The 18,256-nt window shown below is 42.2% G+C and overlaps 2 protein-coding genes across 4 annotated transcripts in view; both read right to left on the bottom strand.

Annotated features, from left to right (window-relative positions):
• Positions 1 to 707: 707 nt before the first annotated feature.
• Positions 708 to 18,256, bottom strand: part of LOC135496649 (potassium channel subfamily K member 18-like) — a 32,346-nt gene continuing 14,797 nt past the window's right edge. For all 3 annotated transcript variants that reach the window (XM_064786077.1, XM_064786079.1, XM_064786078.1), the window contains exons 2-3: positions 14,312 to 15,001; positions 708 to 5,332 (exon numbers count right to left, since the gene is read on the bottom strand). In XM_064786077.1, coding sequence (XP_064642147.1) covers positions 4,641 to 5,332; positions 14,312 to 15,001 — 1,382 coding nt within the window. In that variant the 3' untranslated portion in view covers positions 708 to 4,640. The remainder of the gene's footprint in view (positions 5,333 to 14,311; positions 15,002 to 18,256) is intronic.
• LOC135496650 (piRNA biogenesis protein EXD1-like) lies at positions 8,654 to 12,879 on the bottom strand. Its single transcript, XM_064786080.1, has 2 exons — positions 12,601 to 12,879; positions 8,654 to 11,951 (listed from the first exon to the last, which is right to left on the bottom strand). Exon 2 carries the CDS (start codon positions 11,948 to 11,950, stop codon positions 10,931 to 10,933), a length of 1,020 nt encoding a protein of 339 aa, XP_064642150.1. The 5' UTR covers position 11,951; positions 12,601 to 12,879; the 3' UTR covers positions 8,654 to 10,930.

Below are 18,256 nucleotides of genomic sequence, written 5' to 3'. Positions count from 1 at the left end.
ATTGATAAAATTTGACTTGACCATAAACGTCAAATGTATTATTAAACAGCTCTCAATGTTATCAGATCATGGAGATTAAAGCTTTGTAAATCATGCAGCTGACGTGAGCTGTGTCAATTGCTTTAAGCACCTGAGATGATTGCTGCGATAAGCCATAAAAATAATCTGACGCATAAGAGATGCTTAAGGGTAGGTTTGCGCTGAAAGAGATTTTGCACAACGCACGGCATGCGTACTTTAATTGCATGCATAATTCAATACTTAAATCCTTTAAAAGTTTGCAGTAGGGCGTAAAAACAAGGCCGTAACGCGAGGGTCTTGTCGCAATCGCAGATGTCACAAAAGGCAGACAACAGTTAAATGAACAACCAGTCCGTCTCACCCTGTCAAGCTCAGAGCGACATGAGAGGTATTTCATCATGGTGGGTCACAAATATTCTCTTTACATTTGTCAGTTAGTTGTTTACACACGCCTCTGAGTAAACTACGCAAAGTGCTGCAGCTGTTATTTCCACCGTCTGAATTGTCAGATGTTCTAGACATTAACTACTCCTAAAGCCCGGAGTTTTGCATATTGATTTTCCATTGTACTGTGTAGGTCTATACCGGGTGGTCCAAAACAAACAATCATTACCTCGAACCGCCAGCTAGTGAATCAACGGATGAACATAATAATTCAACAACACTTTTGAATTTGTATAGCGTTTTACTGTAAATGATAAAAATGTAATAAACAGTTATTCCGAAAGACATAGACGTTTACATATACACCAAGAATAAAATCATATATTCATCTTGTATACTAGGTGTTCCAAAATACAATTGAGACTTTTTATTTCTAATATCTCATAAAGAAAGATGCTGATATCAGTTACTTTGTACTAAATAATGTCTTTACTTATAAGATATTATCAAATCAAAAGTATCAATTGAATCATGCAACACGTAGTATATTGTATTAACATGTCAATATATTTGTTCTTTTGATGAAAAATCCGTTCTTGTATCGCCGATATACATTTACATGTACAATAGAGCCAATATTCTAGTCAAGTTAGTAAATGAATAGAAAATGAGGTGTTCATTTAGCAGTCCAGCATTTTACATTTACAGAGACCATGATAAAAAGTATCCATTCATGAGCTGACGGAGTCCAACTCATTTCATTGTATCCACAAATCCTCATTTAATGATTACTATACATGTACATGTATGTTACATCGTAACCTGCCGAAATTGTATTTCTGGGAAAGACCCTTTGTCCACACAGCTATACGCGACCCTTATATTGCATCCGTGCCATGCGGTACATTCACTTACATGTAATAGATCAGTATGCACAATAACGTGAATCGGTCAATTTCGATTTGATTGATAAACTGAGGAATCAATTCCAATACATTAGTGTTCAGTCATTTCGCAGTTGGAACCCACAGCTGGGTCTTCAAAGGACATTATTCTGATAAATTTGCCAGCTTGGGGCCAACTTTTAAATAGAATAGAAACTACCATCTACATGCAAATGCACATATCTTGCATATACTGAGATGCTCCCGTTGCATTTTGTCATTCCTCTTGTCGATAAAAACAGATTATCGGCGAAAGTGCCTTCTTCTTGACATTCGTCCAGGTAACCTTGACCCTATCCGCCGTGCAGCGGAGGGTCAAGTGAGGAAGCCTCGTTGACTTACCCGAGGCGAGCTATACATTTTCAGTGCGTACAATGGATGCACTGTCATACCGAGCGCTCTGGTATTGCAGATTCTTCACTTGGATCGAGGTTACCCCGACATCCTACAGAAAAACATGTGGCCGGACAACGGAAGCTTACGCCCCCAAATCGAGTTCATGACGAGTGAATTGGCGTCAAGTACCAGTCTCTGTAATGAGTGAGTGGGGAGACTGGTGAAAGAGTCTAGCTTGACATAGATATATAACATGTAGATAAAATCTGTGCCAGTATTCTTTTCCAGAACGGTGGTTCATGGAATGATATAGGCATAATCATACCTTTTCTAAAATGAACGGTGCGTCGACAAACGTGGGGGAATTTTATACAGACGACGAAGGCTACACTTATTCAAGGCCTTGGCAGATTTATCTTAATAGGTGACATGATTTCCTCATACACTTGTTTGTCATGCATACTTTACGTGTCTAACCTTGAAGAAGTAGTTCGTGCCATATCTTTAACCATACAAAAAGACGTGTTGCACGACACAAAATTCAAAATCAATAATGTGTTACTCGTGTGACCGGTTGCGCCTTGTTAGTCAGTCTCCCGCTTCGTTCTCCACCAAACAATAGGGAGTTTTCGCATACCCCCTAAACGCCAACGTGAACGCCTATCTCATTGTTTGGAAAAGTCGTGGAGGTTTCAAAGGTTTGCGAAAACCATCCATTGGTCCCGCTCCACGCGTCGAGTGTTTTTCATATCGTTCCGGCCAAAGTATCTGAGTTGAACTCAGGAATGTGACCAGATCACATTTACCAAAAGATAGTGGTGTTGCACAACACTAGATTATCCTCAGGGTAGGCCCGACCAATACCCTTTCACCGTGTAAACTAAAACTGGTCATCCATGACAGCGGCTGCCCAGGGCTGTGTTATTATCAATTGTGATCACACTTTTACAGTCTCATGATAAGAGATACGTCGGCCAAGTACCTTTGGCCAGATCTATCTGAGAAACGCTTAACTACCATAATATGCTTAAGGCAACTGGTCTGATGCCAATATCGCTAAAGTGAACTCGGCTCGATTTCGCTGTTCCACTGATTCGGAACCAAGCGGAAAAACTAACAGTGCGTAGTGCGTCACCAAGGCCGACTCCAATTGGAACCGGTGTAACATCTGTGGTTGTTCCCCATGTGTCAGTGTTTCCAAACAATAGGCAGCTCGAGAGACCATGACTTTTCAATAGGGGGAAACACAGAAAAACTTGTCAATCTATCTTTTAGCGTTCCCTAACAATGAGGGGAAACACTCAAAAATAGAAACACTCAAAAACATTACACCGGAGTTGGACAGTGTCCCTTGGATTACAATCGGAGTGCAAACTCTACTCCTTTGCTGAACCCTGAAAGCAACAGGCCCTTTGCCAGATACGCCAGAGATCAGTCCATTTTTCGTCTGGCGTCATTGACCGTAAAAACCTATTTTAAAGCTAGTTTATTTCCCGCCCCTAAGTGGTACAGGCGTATCTGGCAAGGGGCCTATATGGCGGCTTGGTTATCATCTTATCATCATTCACGTCATCAAAATCACAAGCAGCTGGAAAGCTTTCGGCAAGTGGAGCCCTCTTTGACGGTCAATTTTTTACGTGGTTAAGAGCCATTGAGAAAGATCCAAGATTACCTGTACATATTGCATAGATCTGGTTACGCGACTCTCAAAGGAAACTTTACTCGGCAACTCAACTCGGATACGAACGAAATGAAAAAAGTGTATCGGCGACTGGATGAAGATGAACACATATTTATAAATTGTCGCATCTTTTGGGTGAAATATCTATCAGACTGAGTTCTCTTTTGATTCTTGCGCGCAAGCCAAAGCTTCAACACCAACTGGTTGTCCCAATGGTGTGCGATCCAATGACCCATCGCGCGGTAGGCATTCCTGGCGTGTGAGCATGCGCTTGGAGTGCCATCTGCCGAGTATTGGCGTATGGCATCCCATTTGTAGCAGTGTTGGCGTATCGGTGAATAGTTGTGTGGACATGCACAAAATTGCGACAAGAGTGTAGCACAATTTTCAATATGATAGGACACGAGCTTTGGAGACCGAGAATTCTTCTGTACAAAACACCATCCTTAAAACACATGCATAATGGTTCCGCATACTCCCGACAGGGGAGGAGAGAGTCGGTTTCGGCCGCCATTTTGTGCACATAGAAACTCTGGCGAGGCTACTGGAATCGTGGACTTGTTTACAAAATCGCACTTGCACTTACACAATGCCGGCTACGACAAACCCTCAACTTCCCTAAGAGATTTTTGAACCAATTTGTAAACACGGTTAGGAAAAAAGCGCTGCGAATACCACGTATCAAGCTAGAATATCTCATTTCTCGTAGACAGATATAACCAAGTCTGATTCCCTCATGCCGATATATCAAATTGCGTTGTAATATTTCTCTTTGCCGAGAGCCATCTTTTTTTCCCAATCTACAACAAACGGTGGTGTACTTTGCGAGTCGTTTGGATTCAGATATAGGTCTGCGTTATTTCAAACACATCATAAACGCCAAGGACACATTGCATTCCTTTTACACTATGTTAAAGTTGTTCATCCGTATTATCAATTGAAAGCACATCACATGAAGCATAATACATAAAAAATCTATGTAAAAGTGTAAAATGTCAAGTGACACATTGATACTGACTGATCCGATATACATGTAAATGCCGAGAAATATTTACTTCTCTTTAAATCACAACACGTCATCCATTTTCGTGAAATACGTCATCACATTCCGTGAAAAAGATAATTTGCTGGCAGGGATACCTAGTGAATTCAAGCGACAGATCTACCTCACTTATTTTCCTCATCTTGCGTGATATCGGGTTCATCTCGCGTTATCCACGAGAGTCTTCACTTGTGCGATAATCCACGAGAACAACATTCCCTTGTTTTTCGTTTCATAAAGCAGACACTTTCTCCAGCGAACTAGAAATACTCTCTTTCTTTTTCTCGTCACCTACGCGGGATTCATGATCATCTCGGGATATCTCGCGAGAATCCTGGCCAGTCACTTCGTAAGAGTTAGACGATTTCATTTTCCCAGACGATAGACTAGAGCGACTTGTCGACTTTATTTTGACGCTTTTTGTAAATTTCTTGACCTCTTTGAACCCGCGTCGTACTGTGTTCATCCGCTTCACGTACTCAGTCTCGGCTAACTCAAAACACATAGACATGATAGCAAGGCCTAGAATCAGGTACAGGGTACAGAGCAACATGAAATTGGGGTGCTCAGGGATAATATCACCAAAACCTATGGTCGTCATGGTAATAAAACAAAAATAAAACGCTTCAAGAATTGTCCAATCCTCCCAAAGTCTGAACAAAAGCGAGCCGAAAAACATGTAGAATATCAAAAATATTATGGCAAAATAGACCGGGATTGTGAATTGTTTGTTATCCTTTGATATCAGACAGGAACACGCCATTCCGGACTTGTTGCGACATGCTGTGATGGCAAGTTGGACTAACTTGGCGAGGCCCTGTCCACATCTTGTCACTGAGAGGAGCATGATGGGAATCCCGAAGAAGGCGAAGAACATGCAGAAGATACGGCCGCTCTTCGTGACTGGCGTAATGTGACCATAGCCTGAAAGACATGAAGAAAAAGAGGTCAGATTTACCATAACGAGGCCGTTGTATGTAAAGGAGGAGCAAGGTGCATAATGTCCTACACAGCGTCACACCACCGGCGCAGGTGACAGACAATGACCTGAAACACCGAGAAAAAAGGCGACGCGGTCAGGTTTAACTTGAAGCAAGATGCAAATGGAACTGACTCCACTAGAGCGTTTTCAACTGCGCACACCGCAGCGGCAAAGCTTTGGCCAAGCGGGTATATTGGGGATGAAAATGACTTTCCAGCCATCGTACTCCATTGGTGGGAGAGGCAGACACGCCAACGTCGCCAACCGCACCAGCTGGTGATTTTGCTTACCAAATACTCACTGGAGCCGAGCAAAGTTTTGGGAAAGGGCTCAGGTGTAATCCGGCTTAGGGGTGACCACACTACCGTTACTGGACTATAGCTGAATAAGGACAATCATGCGAAGTCTTGTCATTATGTTACAGTACTATATTTTGTCGCTTACCTCGCACATTTCAAACTATCACCCTTCAAAAAACTAGGGTGATGAGAACTTCAGAGCTGGTGCTGAGACTAATATAAATATATATCTGCTGATGGTTTATGATAGCCGGGGCGATATAAGCGCCTTTTTGTCCATTACGACTGGTTATTCTACCACAGCATGCAACGAAGCTTTTACTAAATCCCCCAACGCTTTCCAAAATGGAATTAGGACACTTATTTTATCGACTCTGTTTGCTTAATTATAATTAATTATCATATCGCCTGTCTCTTGATCTTCCGCTTCGCACTATGTGCAGAATTGGACCCAGTTGCTCAACCAGCGTTAGTGACAAACGCCAGCATCAGCACAACCACGCGTTATCTCTTTCAACAAATTTCCTTTAGGCCTACATTACGTTGCTTTGGCCTTACTGTTGACGCTTATCGACCCTCATGACAGCCTTTTCGTGGGGGTCGATGCTAACAAGATTTGCCCTGATAACTCCTTAACAGTATCACAATGGGGGCGATCTCTGTATCCGGTCCACGTTCGGTTGAGAGGACCACCGATGCATCAGCTGATGGAACGGGGGTGCATCTTGTAGCCGACCCATATCAAAGGGAGTAAAAACCTTGGCTGGCCATACTCTTCTTCTTCTTCATAGCGTTCGATTTTCTATTTATGGCTATACTACAAAACCAGACCTATGTCTCTCATAAACCTGTCTGTGGTCTCTTCTCCTGCCTTGATCCCCAGAGCAGAATCTCCAATGATGCACCGTATGGCCATGTGGCCCATCTCTCGGTGTCCCAGAGTTGGCAATTCTGGGGCACATGCTCTGGTGTCTGGTGTCTGGCTCTGGTGTCTGGTGTCTGGCTCTGGTGTAACACTGGCACCTTCCAGACTCCGCCATGCTGATGGCCATGCTGATGGCCATGCTGATGGCCATGCTGATGGCCATGCTGATGGCCATGCTGATGGCCATGCTGAATGATTGGAAGGAAGGGTGCAATTCAAGATGGCACCTAATATGACCGCCATTACATACACATGGTATGCCTAAGAGGGCCACCTATTTTCGCCCTTAAAAATAGATATTATGATTTGCTTATATTTGGGCAATTATCTGCAGTTGAAATGATATCAAGGCTAGGTTAACCTAAACTAACCTAGAATGCTGGATATATCTGTACAGGCCAGCCCCCACTGTGAGACAAGACCACTAATGAATATTCATAGGTTGGAGGGTCGAGGCCTATCAATTAGACGAGTGCATGTTTTTTACTCTCAAGTACATATTTGGAGAGGTATTGAAAAAATATTTGTTGTGGCAAGTCTACAGATATAAACAAATTATTTGATGAAAAAATTAATTTCGAATTTTGCTAATTGGGTAATAGGGGGCGTGTTTTGAGTTTTTTCTGCCAGTTGGCTGAAAAGAGTGGAAATATCAAAGTCTGTCTAATTTGTCGATTATCAAAACATTTCCGTGGTCAACTACCAGTTTATTTTTCACCATTTACTTGCCCGACTGTCCGGAATAACATAATCTAAATTTCAGATTCACAACCCCACGCAGTATTTGATGCGTCGCGGTCAAACATTGACAATTTAACTGCTATAAGGCTTTAAAAATCAATTGTGGTCTTGCCTCCTGTACAAAACACAGACAAAAATACAAAATAACCTAACCGGCAGAGAGTAAATCATTCCACATTAACCATGACATTGTCAGACTAAGAGTTTTCCTATCAAAACAACCGACATCCTCCTAGCATTATTATGAATTAGCCGCGACCTGAACTCCATCGGGATATCCTACAGGGCTGCTAAAATGACACGGCCTACACTCTAAAAGGCTGCAATTGAATTGTGCAGATGCGTGAAAATCGGTTTGTGGTAAGTACTGGCGTAGACAGGATGCGAAAGTATGGGATGACGATTTGATTATGGCGGCGAGTACATGGCAATGCAATAATTCTGAGAACATATTGAGCACTATACAGAGTCAGCGCATTCATCTGGTTGAGCAGTAGCTCATCCGAGGTGTGTTGAAAGCGTTCAGGACAGATCGGTGTTCAAGGGTAAAATCAATTAATGATAACCTATATCGTAGTCGATAACAGGCCATAAACCCAAATATTATTTTACGTCATTGAAAGTAGTCCGGCGGTTATAAACCAGTTTTCCATATTTAGAAGGCAAACCGGATCAGAGGGAACGATTACAACACATACAAACTTCCAATAAGGGTTTAAAAGCAATTTGAATAGAGCAGCACAATTTTCGAAATAATGTGAGATGGTCACCAAGTTGTTTGAACACGAACATGACGAAGCAGCGTGTTCGATTACTGACGCCGCGCCCAACGTGTAATAAGAGTGACAGCGTTCCTTAAGCGTGCCTTCTTTTAGGAGTCATTAACATATCGACTTAAAGGGAATTTCCTCGGCCTGCCATTCGGCCTACTTTTTACATTGGAAATGCACCTTCTCATTTCCTGTTTAAAACTCTGGCGGAAATCAGTCGATAGATTTGGCCTGATGAACATGTAGACAATAGGGCCGCAATAGGGTTAAATTCAGAAACACGTGAATGATTTAATGATACATCAACTGCTGCGATACCGATTGATGAGCGAGAAAGGCTTTGTTGTGTTTTTAAATTCTTTTTTATTTCTTATTTTATCGTAATATTTCATAGGAAGTGTATGAAAGCAAATTGCATTTCCCAGCGTTTGCACTTCGTCAAACAGTAAAACCTCTCTATTAAGGACGCCGTAGGGGCTGACAAGTGCTGTCATTACAAGATGTGTCCTGATTAGAGAGGTTAGATATAATGGAAACAACCCATTTTGGACCAAACCTAGTGTCCTTAATTAAGAGGTCGTCCTTAATAGAGAGGTGTCCGCTAAGAGAGGTTCCAATTGAGAGGTTGTCCTTAGTAGAGAGTTGTCCGCTAAGGGAGGTCCCACTTTAGTTCAAACCGGTGTAACAGTAACAAATGCCCCCCTGGAAAAAGTGTCCGGCCCTATTGTATTCTGCATTATGGTTCTATAGAGACCCTGACCGTCAATAGCTCAGAGATTGAAGCGCATAATAGAATCCTTTGTATCCCGGGCATTCTATCCTAGGACATTTTAAACTTCTACACCGGCGCATGGAAATCTAGCTATCAATAACTTCTTCCTACCACCTAGTGGTTAGATCCAGTACCAATCTCTTACGGTGTGAATTCTCACCTAGAATAATATTATCATCAATACCACTTTATACCTTCCTTGTGATATCCTCTTTTTGACAGCCCATATCTCATATCTGGCCTCGGCAAATAAAGCTCAATCTACTAATCTTGTCACATTGCTGCGACTAGACATATAAACCACCGTTATTACATCAACTTGACTTATAAAGTTGCCTGTATGGTTACCATGGAAACTGCACGCTGATATTACACGTGTCTGTGCTTTTTATAGATTGAACAATTTTAAGGGTAATAAAAGTGGTACCAAGGCAAAGAAGGACATCCTCCACGCAGACCTAATAAAATATTGGAAACCTCTCTGCCTGCATAATGGCGCCCTTGGCACATGTATTACTTGTATGAACACTAATGTAACAAAATGCCGTATGGTGGCGATTGATCAGGCTTTTTTACTCCAACGTCTTACATGTTTACAAAATATCGACAGGCGGAATACATTGGAAATACTGGTTAGGCCAGGATGCCTGTGATAACCTTGTTATATGTACCAAGGTGAATATACATTCCTGTTTACAGCTCATTAATAGTGCTCGGAGGGCCAAAATCACCTCGTTTTCAATCACCGTTTACGCACGAAAAAGACCACACTGGCAGCAAATTTCCACACGCTATAAAATAGTGCGTTTAAAATCACCAAAAAGGGCATATGTTTCCGACGAATAACTTAAAATACAGTGATAATAAACAAGAAAAAAGGACGGAATTTATGAATGCAAAATAGCAAAAATTGCCTTTTAAATCAGCTGATGGAGAATTTATAGCAGTGTACATAAAATGTTGAAATTTGTATCATCAAATGTTAATTTACAAATGAACATAAGATAATTCTGTTTATTTACAAAATTGAAAAACTCAAATTCAATTCCATATTTAAATTTTAGAACGACGGTGCTGCCTTGAATATAGTTAGACATGAATCAGCAGAGTTAAATCCTAGATTCGCAGGTCTAAGACCGGTTTTCTTTGAATATTCCACCCAGAATCACATGGTCGTTCGATGCCATTCAACAGAGTATTTACATTTCAATTTCAATTTCACTTGATATATTTTGTTAGTGCCCATGAGGCTGTTGCAGATGTAAAGACATATAATACAATGATACGAGATAAAAATAACAAAAAGACATCTAAGGAAATTAGTCAGGAGATGATGACACCTTTATAAGGTCAAGTTTCATCACCTCCTTATTAGTTTGCCAAAATATCGAATCTGGCCATAGGTTAGCTTCCAACTAATACGAGTACATATTATAAATATAACCTGCAAATCGAATACAGAGAGAATTAGAAGTACATGTTAAAATATATTTAAATTTACCCATATCTGAGAGATATAAAAAGTCATTAAATGTACATAAATATTTAAACACATTGCTTCCCGGGCAGCGGAGTGACTATCACAAACAATAAGAAAGTGGAACTCATCTTCCACTGTATCCCCCTTTACACGAAGGACATTTCCTCTGTTTCATTGGAATGTTTTCATATCTCCCAGACTCTATACTGCAAGCTGATGGGACCCATGATAAAAGGATTAGCTTGAAAATCCCTGCCCCATCCGCCCGCGCGTATGAATATCAGCTACAGTAGTGTCATCTACAGTATAGTACAGTTACTAAGATCGGAGCACTCATCCGGGTCATGAAGTCATATTTTGCAGGATGCTGCATAATGTTCTAATACTTCAGAATAATACTACTTCTGGTTTTGGCGCGGTCACAAAAGTTAAAAAAATTGATCAGCTCTCGTTAGGAGAACGTGAGTTTTGTCATTTTGAACAACCCGACCCTGGTGAAACGGTTCAGCAAGTGCATTGACCGAAGACCCAACCTGTGGTAGGGCACCAATGTTTAGTCCTGTTCCTGCTCCTCAAGTTCCTCTTGCTCCTTCTCCAGGCGCTTCCTCTCGTGTTCCTCCCACTTCTCCTTACCTATCTTGGCGCTCTCTATCTTGAACTTCTTCAGGCGGCACAGCTTGCATAGGCCAGTATCACGGTTGATATCAGCCGAAGGAAGACTGAAACCACAAACTGGACATTTTTTCTTCCTGCGGCTAGCTGGCTGATCGTCCAGGATGTACATGTGAAGCAGGTTGTGGCACTCGTATGGATTAGGAGCAATCACTTTCCGGTCCCTGAAGAACCCGGCATACCTATCGGATCCTCTCTTCGCTTTCTTCATGTTTTCATACGTGATTCCGCGCTTGAACTTGTCATAGAGCGGGAACAATACATAGACGTCGATTGCGGCGTAGAGTTGCATGTCTCGAGTGATAGGACGCTTGCCCCACATTTCATGATCAGTAGACCCATCGGCGTGTGGCAGACTGCAGCTCGTTTTTGTCGCCAAAATCGAGGCGTCGTTTAGATACCAAGCGATGCACTGTGCCAGTCCGCGTACCCTGGGCCATTCATTCAAGGCTTTTTGTTTCTTGAACTTCTTGCCTTTTTCTTCGAAGCGCTTCTCCGTATCTTTCTGGGCCTGTGGCTTCTCATCTGGATGTCTCCTTTCGTACAGGACCTGCATCAGCTGGATGTCCATGACGTTAGCGAGCCTGACCTTGTTATGATGCCACAGGGCATCTGAGTCTCCTCGGCAGTCGAACATTAGTTTCACGGTATTGACATCTTCGAGGATCTCACGGAGTCCGCGGTCGAACACCCGTGCACCCAGCTTTAGTACGTCGAACAGGAATGTGTCCGTTCTCGTACCAATTGCAACGACAGTGAGTGACCCATCCCGGCCAAGATTCACACCTTCACAGTCCACAGCTATCAGTTCCTCGCGGTTGATTGCGGCAATGGCGTGTTCCACTTGGTCGTGTTGGTCCACCAGTTGGAACGGAGGTTCACTGCTAGCGCTGCTCGCCATCCTAAAAGAAGCAAAAAAACATGTCACAATTAAGGTTTTTTAGTTAGTTTCGATTCGGAAAGTATAATCACTAAGACACAGTCCAAGACAAGGACATTTTTTTGTACGCGATATCGCTCATGCATAACTAATTTTGGTTGTCGTATTCGCAGGAAGGGGTGACAGGTGATCACATAATACCCTGTTACCCCTGCTGCCGGCTTGAACAACTGCAAAATGAGTAATCAACACGATTAGTTATACATGTTGAAATATTAAGTCTTGGCTTGTAGACCGTCAAGACGCATTATGGGAAAGCGAAAGAAAACATTATACGTTGGTGTCCATTAACACACCCCTCCCGTACCTGCCAACACAGATCAGTCTTACCAATAGGAAGTTTGATACAGTTACATAGTTTAATAGTACATCCATCGTATTACTATTACTAAGTTCTATTCTAAGAATCGTCATTAACCGAAAGCGATTTACTGGGAATTTGAATACTAACCCTGTATTCACGTATATCATAAATGGTGGCTCATCGGCGGTCACTACCACATTATCATGATTATAGTTTTCAACAAACTTTGTTCATTCCGTCAATTCATTCAGACGATCAAGGTACAAACTCGGCAAAGAAACCACAAGACTGAGGTCGGTTTTCCTACCTTATTTCACAAGGAGCCAAGTAAATTTGTGTCGAAAAAATGCTGCTCTTGCTATCTTGTCTCGACTAAACTGAATGCGTCTTAAAATGATGAAATAGTATAAAATCGCCGAATCGTATAGGCTCTTGCACCAGTCTCCCCCATTCACTCATTACAGAGACTGGTATTTGACGGCAATTCACTCGTCATGAACTCGATTTGGGGGCGTAAGCTTCCGGCGTCCGGTCACGTGTTTTTCTGTAGGATGGGTACCTCGATCCAAGTGAATACTGGCAATACCAGAGCCCTCGGTATGACAGTGTTTCCATTGTATGCACTGAAAATGTATGGCTCGCCTCGGGTAAATCAACGAGGCTTCCTCGAACCTGCGCGGCGGATAGAGTCGAGGTTACCTGGACTGCGAATCACACTGCGCAATACTTTCACGGTTTGTACTTCCCCATGAAAAATAACAAGTTCAATAACAGGTGTTTGAAAATAACGGTATACACAACGTACATACGGATACGCCGGTGAACACCAAACGTATTCTTCATTAAACTCTGTCCGATTTACATTTTATAATGGAAATAGCGTATAACGTGTGCTATATCGGTGAGGGTTAATCGACCGTGGGCTATTGATCTCTTATGCACGTGTGCCTGTGGTTTAGCATGACTACTGGGAAGTGATTTCGAGGAAATGGTTCGATTCTTCAATGGCATCAGGCCATATCATTATCCTTTTAGATAGGAAGTATTTATATTCGGTTAGTCACTAATAAACATGTGACAATTCATTAATGACTATCACAAGATATGTTGACAATAGGCCTTTTTACACAGTGCGCATTCAATCCAGATCAGAACCAGTCAGGTCCGGCCCCACCGGGCCACTTCGATTCACGACAGAAAGCATGACAGTGTTTTTTAATTAAATGTGTTACGGAAACGCCGATCGGAGCCGTTATGAAAAATAGGTCAATATGTTGTAATCAACGACATAATTGATGGGGCGAAGTGTCTGCTGATGTCGCTGATTAAATGCAGAAACGTTTTGTGAAACGAACCTATCCATCATTTTTTGCAACACTTCACGCAACAAAATGTGACATTATTGGAATTTTACTGCTTCAGCTTGAACATCAGTGTCTCCGGGGACAATATTGTGCTCACCGGTTGAACTTTGGATATTAAGAAATATCCTCCTATTGCAAAAGTCAAACAGCCAAATTGTGGACTTCAGAGATTGGTCAATACCTGGGTGATATATTGTGTGGCGTCCTTAGATGCGCGCATGATATAAACCTTATGTCAATCCGGCCAGCAGCAGAGGAGTCACAGCAAGTTTTTGGATTTTGCCCTCTGCTGGCCAAGTGGTGAATCACATCGGATCGAACTACATGTATTTCGTTTCAAAATGGCCCTTTTAATTATCAATATTTAAGCACTCCCGCACACGTTGACACAGTACATTTGCGAGTGGGGGGGGGGGGGGGGGAAAATTGCCCATAGCTCTGTTAAACCTTGAAATCGGCCAATCGAGCAATATCCCGATGAGAGGATTGCTAGCATTTGCTCCGTAGCAAAAATACGCAGTAAAAGGTGCTAGTATCACTAAGCAACCGTTACCAATGATGGAGCTCAGAGATTGCCAGTCAAGTTGCAGCTTGGAAAGACGACTTCAAGTCAATGTGTGAGCTGTTTGGATGAAGATTGAAAATGTAACTTACCTACAGTCGACACCACGGTGGCTGTGAAGAACAGTGCCGCCTTAAAGGACCACTTGGTATTGTTCGGGTTAGTTACTCCCTGGGAGTAGGTTTTCAACATTTTCTCCTCATACCCTTTGATCACTTCCAAGATGGACGCCGAGAGATTTGCGTTGTCCCCTGATGACGTCACGTTAACGAGCTCTTCCACGACCTCGTTTCGGTATTCCTGGCTTTTTGCCCTGACGTCTAATTCGTGGCCAGACTCGAGAAATTCCATGACCAAGGCCCCGAGAGCACAGTAGGCAATAAGTAACACTAGTGGTCCTAAATGCCATGATAAATCCTTTAATAAAGCATGCGGCGTGGAACACTTTTTCTTCTTCTTTTTCGGGTTGCCATCTTCGTCGTCGTGATGTGTGAGGTCATCGCTAGAGGTCGCCTCGCCATTTTTGAATTTGTCCTTTCCGTTGCAATGTTTACCACCGTCGCCGTCTGAATCTAAGGTTATATCACGTATCCCAGAGTCCATGGCGATCTCGACGTCGTCTGCTTCAGTAGCCACGATGACGTCATCCTCAATTTGCCCAGTTTCGTCTTTGAATTTTAGTTTCCTGTCTTTGATTGGTCCGTCTGCAAAGTCATGTGATTTTTGTTTGTCGTCGGTTTTTGTGACGTCATCTTCGTCTCTTTCGGACGCCATGCTGCCCCCTGAAGATAGAGAATAAGACTTAGCATAATCCACCTGATGCCATCAAATATTTGAAAAATTAAACAAAAGCCAATCTCGCCCACAGGTTCGAAATCTCGCCGTTGGGAAAGATACCAGCTCTTCCGTTCTGTAAATGATGGAGGGATGTGTAGGGTGCCATGACATGGTAAATGTTCATCGTGAATTACAATTTCGCCCAGCTGAGACATGTACGTATATGTCTCTTCTATTGTTGTTCCCGCTGCTCTGTTATCAAAGAAGGTAAAATGCAGACACGCATATTCCGTAGCGCAAATCATCTAATTTTGCAATAACGATGGGATGGCACTATACACGTATTGCTCTTCGAAGAGTTAATACTGGTATCTAAATGACTCTGGCGAATTCCTATTTCGCCAAGCTGTGCCTATCATCACCATGGTTTTTATCCTCTACAGCTCTGACTGCTTTGTTATCTAAGAAAGAAAAATCAGACATTCATCGAATTGTGAATCATCATATTTTCAAGAGCGATGGATGACGCTATCGCCCAGTCGAAGGTTTCGTACTGAGGCACGTACCCTGAATTCTGTAGTATTGGTATCAAAATGACACTGGCGAAATCCCATTTCGCCAAGAAGCCGAGCCTATTATCATGTTTTTCATCCTTCGCAGTATTATGTTGCCAACGCTTTGTGATCAAGGAAGGAAAAATCAGGTATGCCGCATCATGAATCGTCAAAGGCGATGACGTTGTTGTTGCCTAGAGATGGCAGTTTTCAGATATTTGAAGTTAACCATTTCCGTTTTGGTCAGCCCAATAGGTCCTTGCAATTCTCATAAGCAGACGTGGCCCGAAGTTGGTTTGAAAATAAGGATTTTTAGGTAATTCAGTTAATAGGGGCGGCTTGTTTTCGAGCTGCTGGCCTTGGATATTGTATATCAGTCATTGCAGATTTGACGCACGACACAGGCTCGTGACCGCCACACAAAACACATGCTCTCGTGGAAATGTCATTTCGCCCAAAACCTCGGCGAGGGACCTTGGTTTCGCCCAAAACATGCTAAATGATAGCGCCACCCTCTCGGTGTTCGGTGGGAAAATCCAATACCTCCAGTTCGGTATCAATCCCTCAGCGAAGGGGTGTGGTTATGAAATTTACCTGCCCCTCTAATTTGGACACCATTATTTACTTAAATCGCACACAGATTATCGCTATAACCTCCCATGACTCAATCTATTCAAAATTGCCGCTGGTTATCTGATCGAAGGTTTATGTTTTGGTGAGTTTGATATTTTTCAAATTCATCAAATGTGTCTTCAATTACTTAAAAATTGTTTACTGCACCGAATCGAAAATATGGATGACTCATTATCGATTTTCAATAAAAAGCCGATGACGATATAATGAAATTTAAGAATAACTCAACTGGGGGTTGTATTGTCACTTGTTGAAGAACAGAGCAATCGCCAATTCACTACAGAAACTGCATATACACATTCTCAAACATTGACTTCTGAAAAAAGGCAATCACTTTTTCGGTCTGGTCAATGGTTAAATGAGATGTGAGAGCCAAATGTTAAAAGCTGTTTGCTTTGGACCATAGTCTGTCGAACTGGAATTTGTTGGGAGCAAATGAAATATTTTTAAAATTTCGATAGGCTCTGTTTTTTAGCTAGATAGTCAGAAACGCGAGCACCTCAAATTGATATAAGTTACACCGAGGCTCCCAAGTGCAAGGGTGCGCCTTTGAAGACGAGAACTGGATTCTGGGCGGGTGGAATCTACCATCTTTTCCCAGGCACTGACTCATGAAGGTCATATATCATAACATGCTCTTTCAACAACAACAACAAACGGGTCAATTTACCTTTATTACGAACGATGGTTTGTTTATGTATTAATGTCATAATATTGTTGATATCTATGAGGATTATTATGATTATCCGCTTTCAATTCTGTGTTCCATGTCCTTCGCTCGATTATTTAGATTTATGAACGTCCCGGCCATCCGGGGGACGGTCCATTTCAAGAACAACAACAACAACATCAACAATAACAACAACAATGGCAAGTGCCCGCCGCGAACCAATGCAGAGATTGGTGTGAACACCGGGGCGAGGCTTAAGTCATCAGCCAATGAGGCACCCTCTTCCAATCGGATATATATACCTATATTTGTTTTTAAGAATTTAGGAGAAAAAAACTCCGTATACGACACGATTTGGGGCCAATGATGTCGGCAATGGCAGATTTGAATTAAGATTCTTTTGGAAGCCGAAAGTGCGGATGCACCGGGCAATTGCACTTAGAAAGCTCCGCCGACTGATAGTCAAACCATTCCCTGGAGTGCTCGAAAACCTGGAATCAGTGGGGTTTTCTTCATGATAATATTGATAATGATAATAATGATGATGGTCTAAGAGCGCTGGCGGATCCAGGAACTGGAAGAAGAGGGAGTGTGCACTGCATTTCTCATCAAAATTGCTGCACTACAGGTGTGTTCCAAAATTTCATGGTCAATTTTAAAGATTCTATATCAATTAGGGGGCGTGCCTCTGGTGCACCCCCTTGGATACGCGCCTGATAAACGTTCATGGATGAAAGTAGAAAGGAAGCTTTAAAAAAAACGATATAAGATTCGCCAGGGTTTGAATCTAATTCAAATCCGCGCCTGATAAACGTTCATGGATGAAAAATGGAAAGAAGACCTTTAAAAAAACCGAAAAAATACATTCGCCGGGGTTCGAACCCGTGACCACCCAATCTAAAGCAGAGCGCTCTAACCGCTGAGCTATCAGGGCGTTCATGTTTGACGTGAGATATTCGGCAATTTGAAGACAGGCCTTAGGGCCACTAAACTCCATCTTGATCCGCAACTTTTTGAATTCGCCAAATCGCATGAGATTCAGGATGCTATAGTCACACGAAAGTTTGTGACGGACATGGTTAGAATGGTGCATTTAAAACATTTTGGGCGAAGCTGTTTTATATAAAACAGATACGTTTTATGTTGTTCATCCTAAAAAAAGGTATAATAATCTATTGCAGCGTCTGCTTTCATTCCAATCACATTGCAAGACCGCAAAGCATTCTGTACAGTAACTTACAACATGAATGGTAATATTGGAAGAGAGAAGTGAATATACATGTACATGTACATGAATATCATGTCTCGTGAATGCTTTTGATGGTGATGACGAAAATTTACCCGGTGTAACCTTTTTTGTTTTCCTTCATATTTCAGTGTTTCAATACAATGGACAGCTAGAC

The sequence above is a fragment of the Lineus longissimus genome, chromosome 12 (assembly GCF_910592395.1).
Source record: "Lineus longissimus chromosome 12, tnLinLong1.2, whole genome shotgun sequence".
In the NCBI taxonomy this organism is placed as follows: domain Eukaryota; kingdom Metazoa; phylum Nemertea; class Pilidiophora; order Heteronemertea; family Lineidae; genus Lineus; species Lineus longissimus.
Note: the sequence above shows the minus strand (reverse complement) of the source record. Positions and strands in the feature narration are given on the sequence as shown.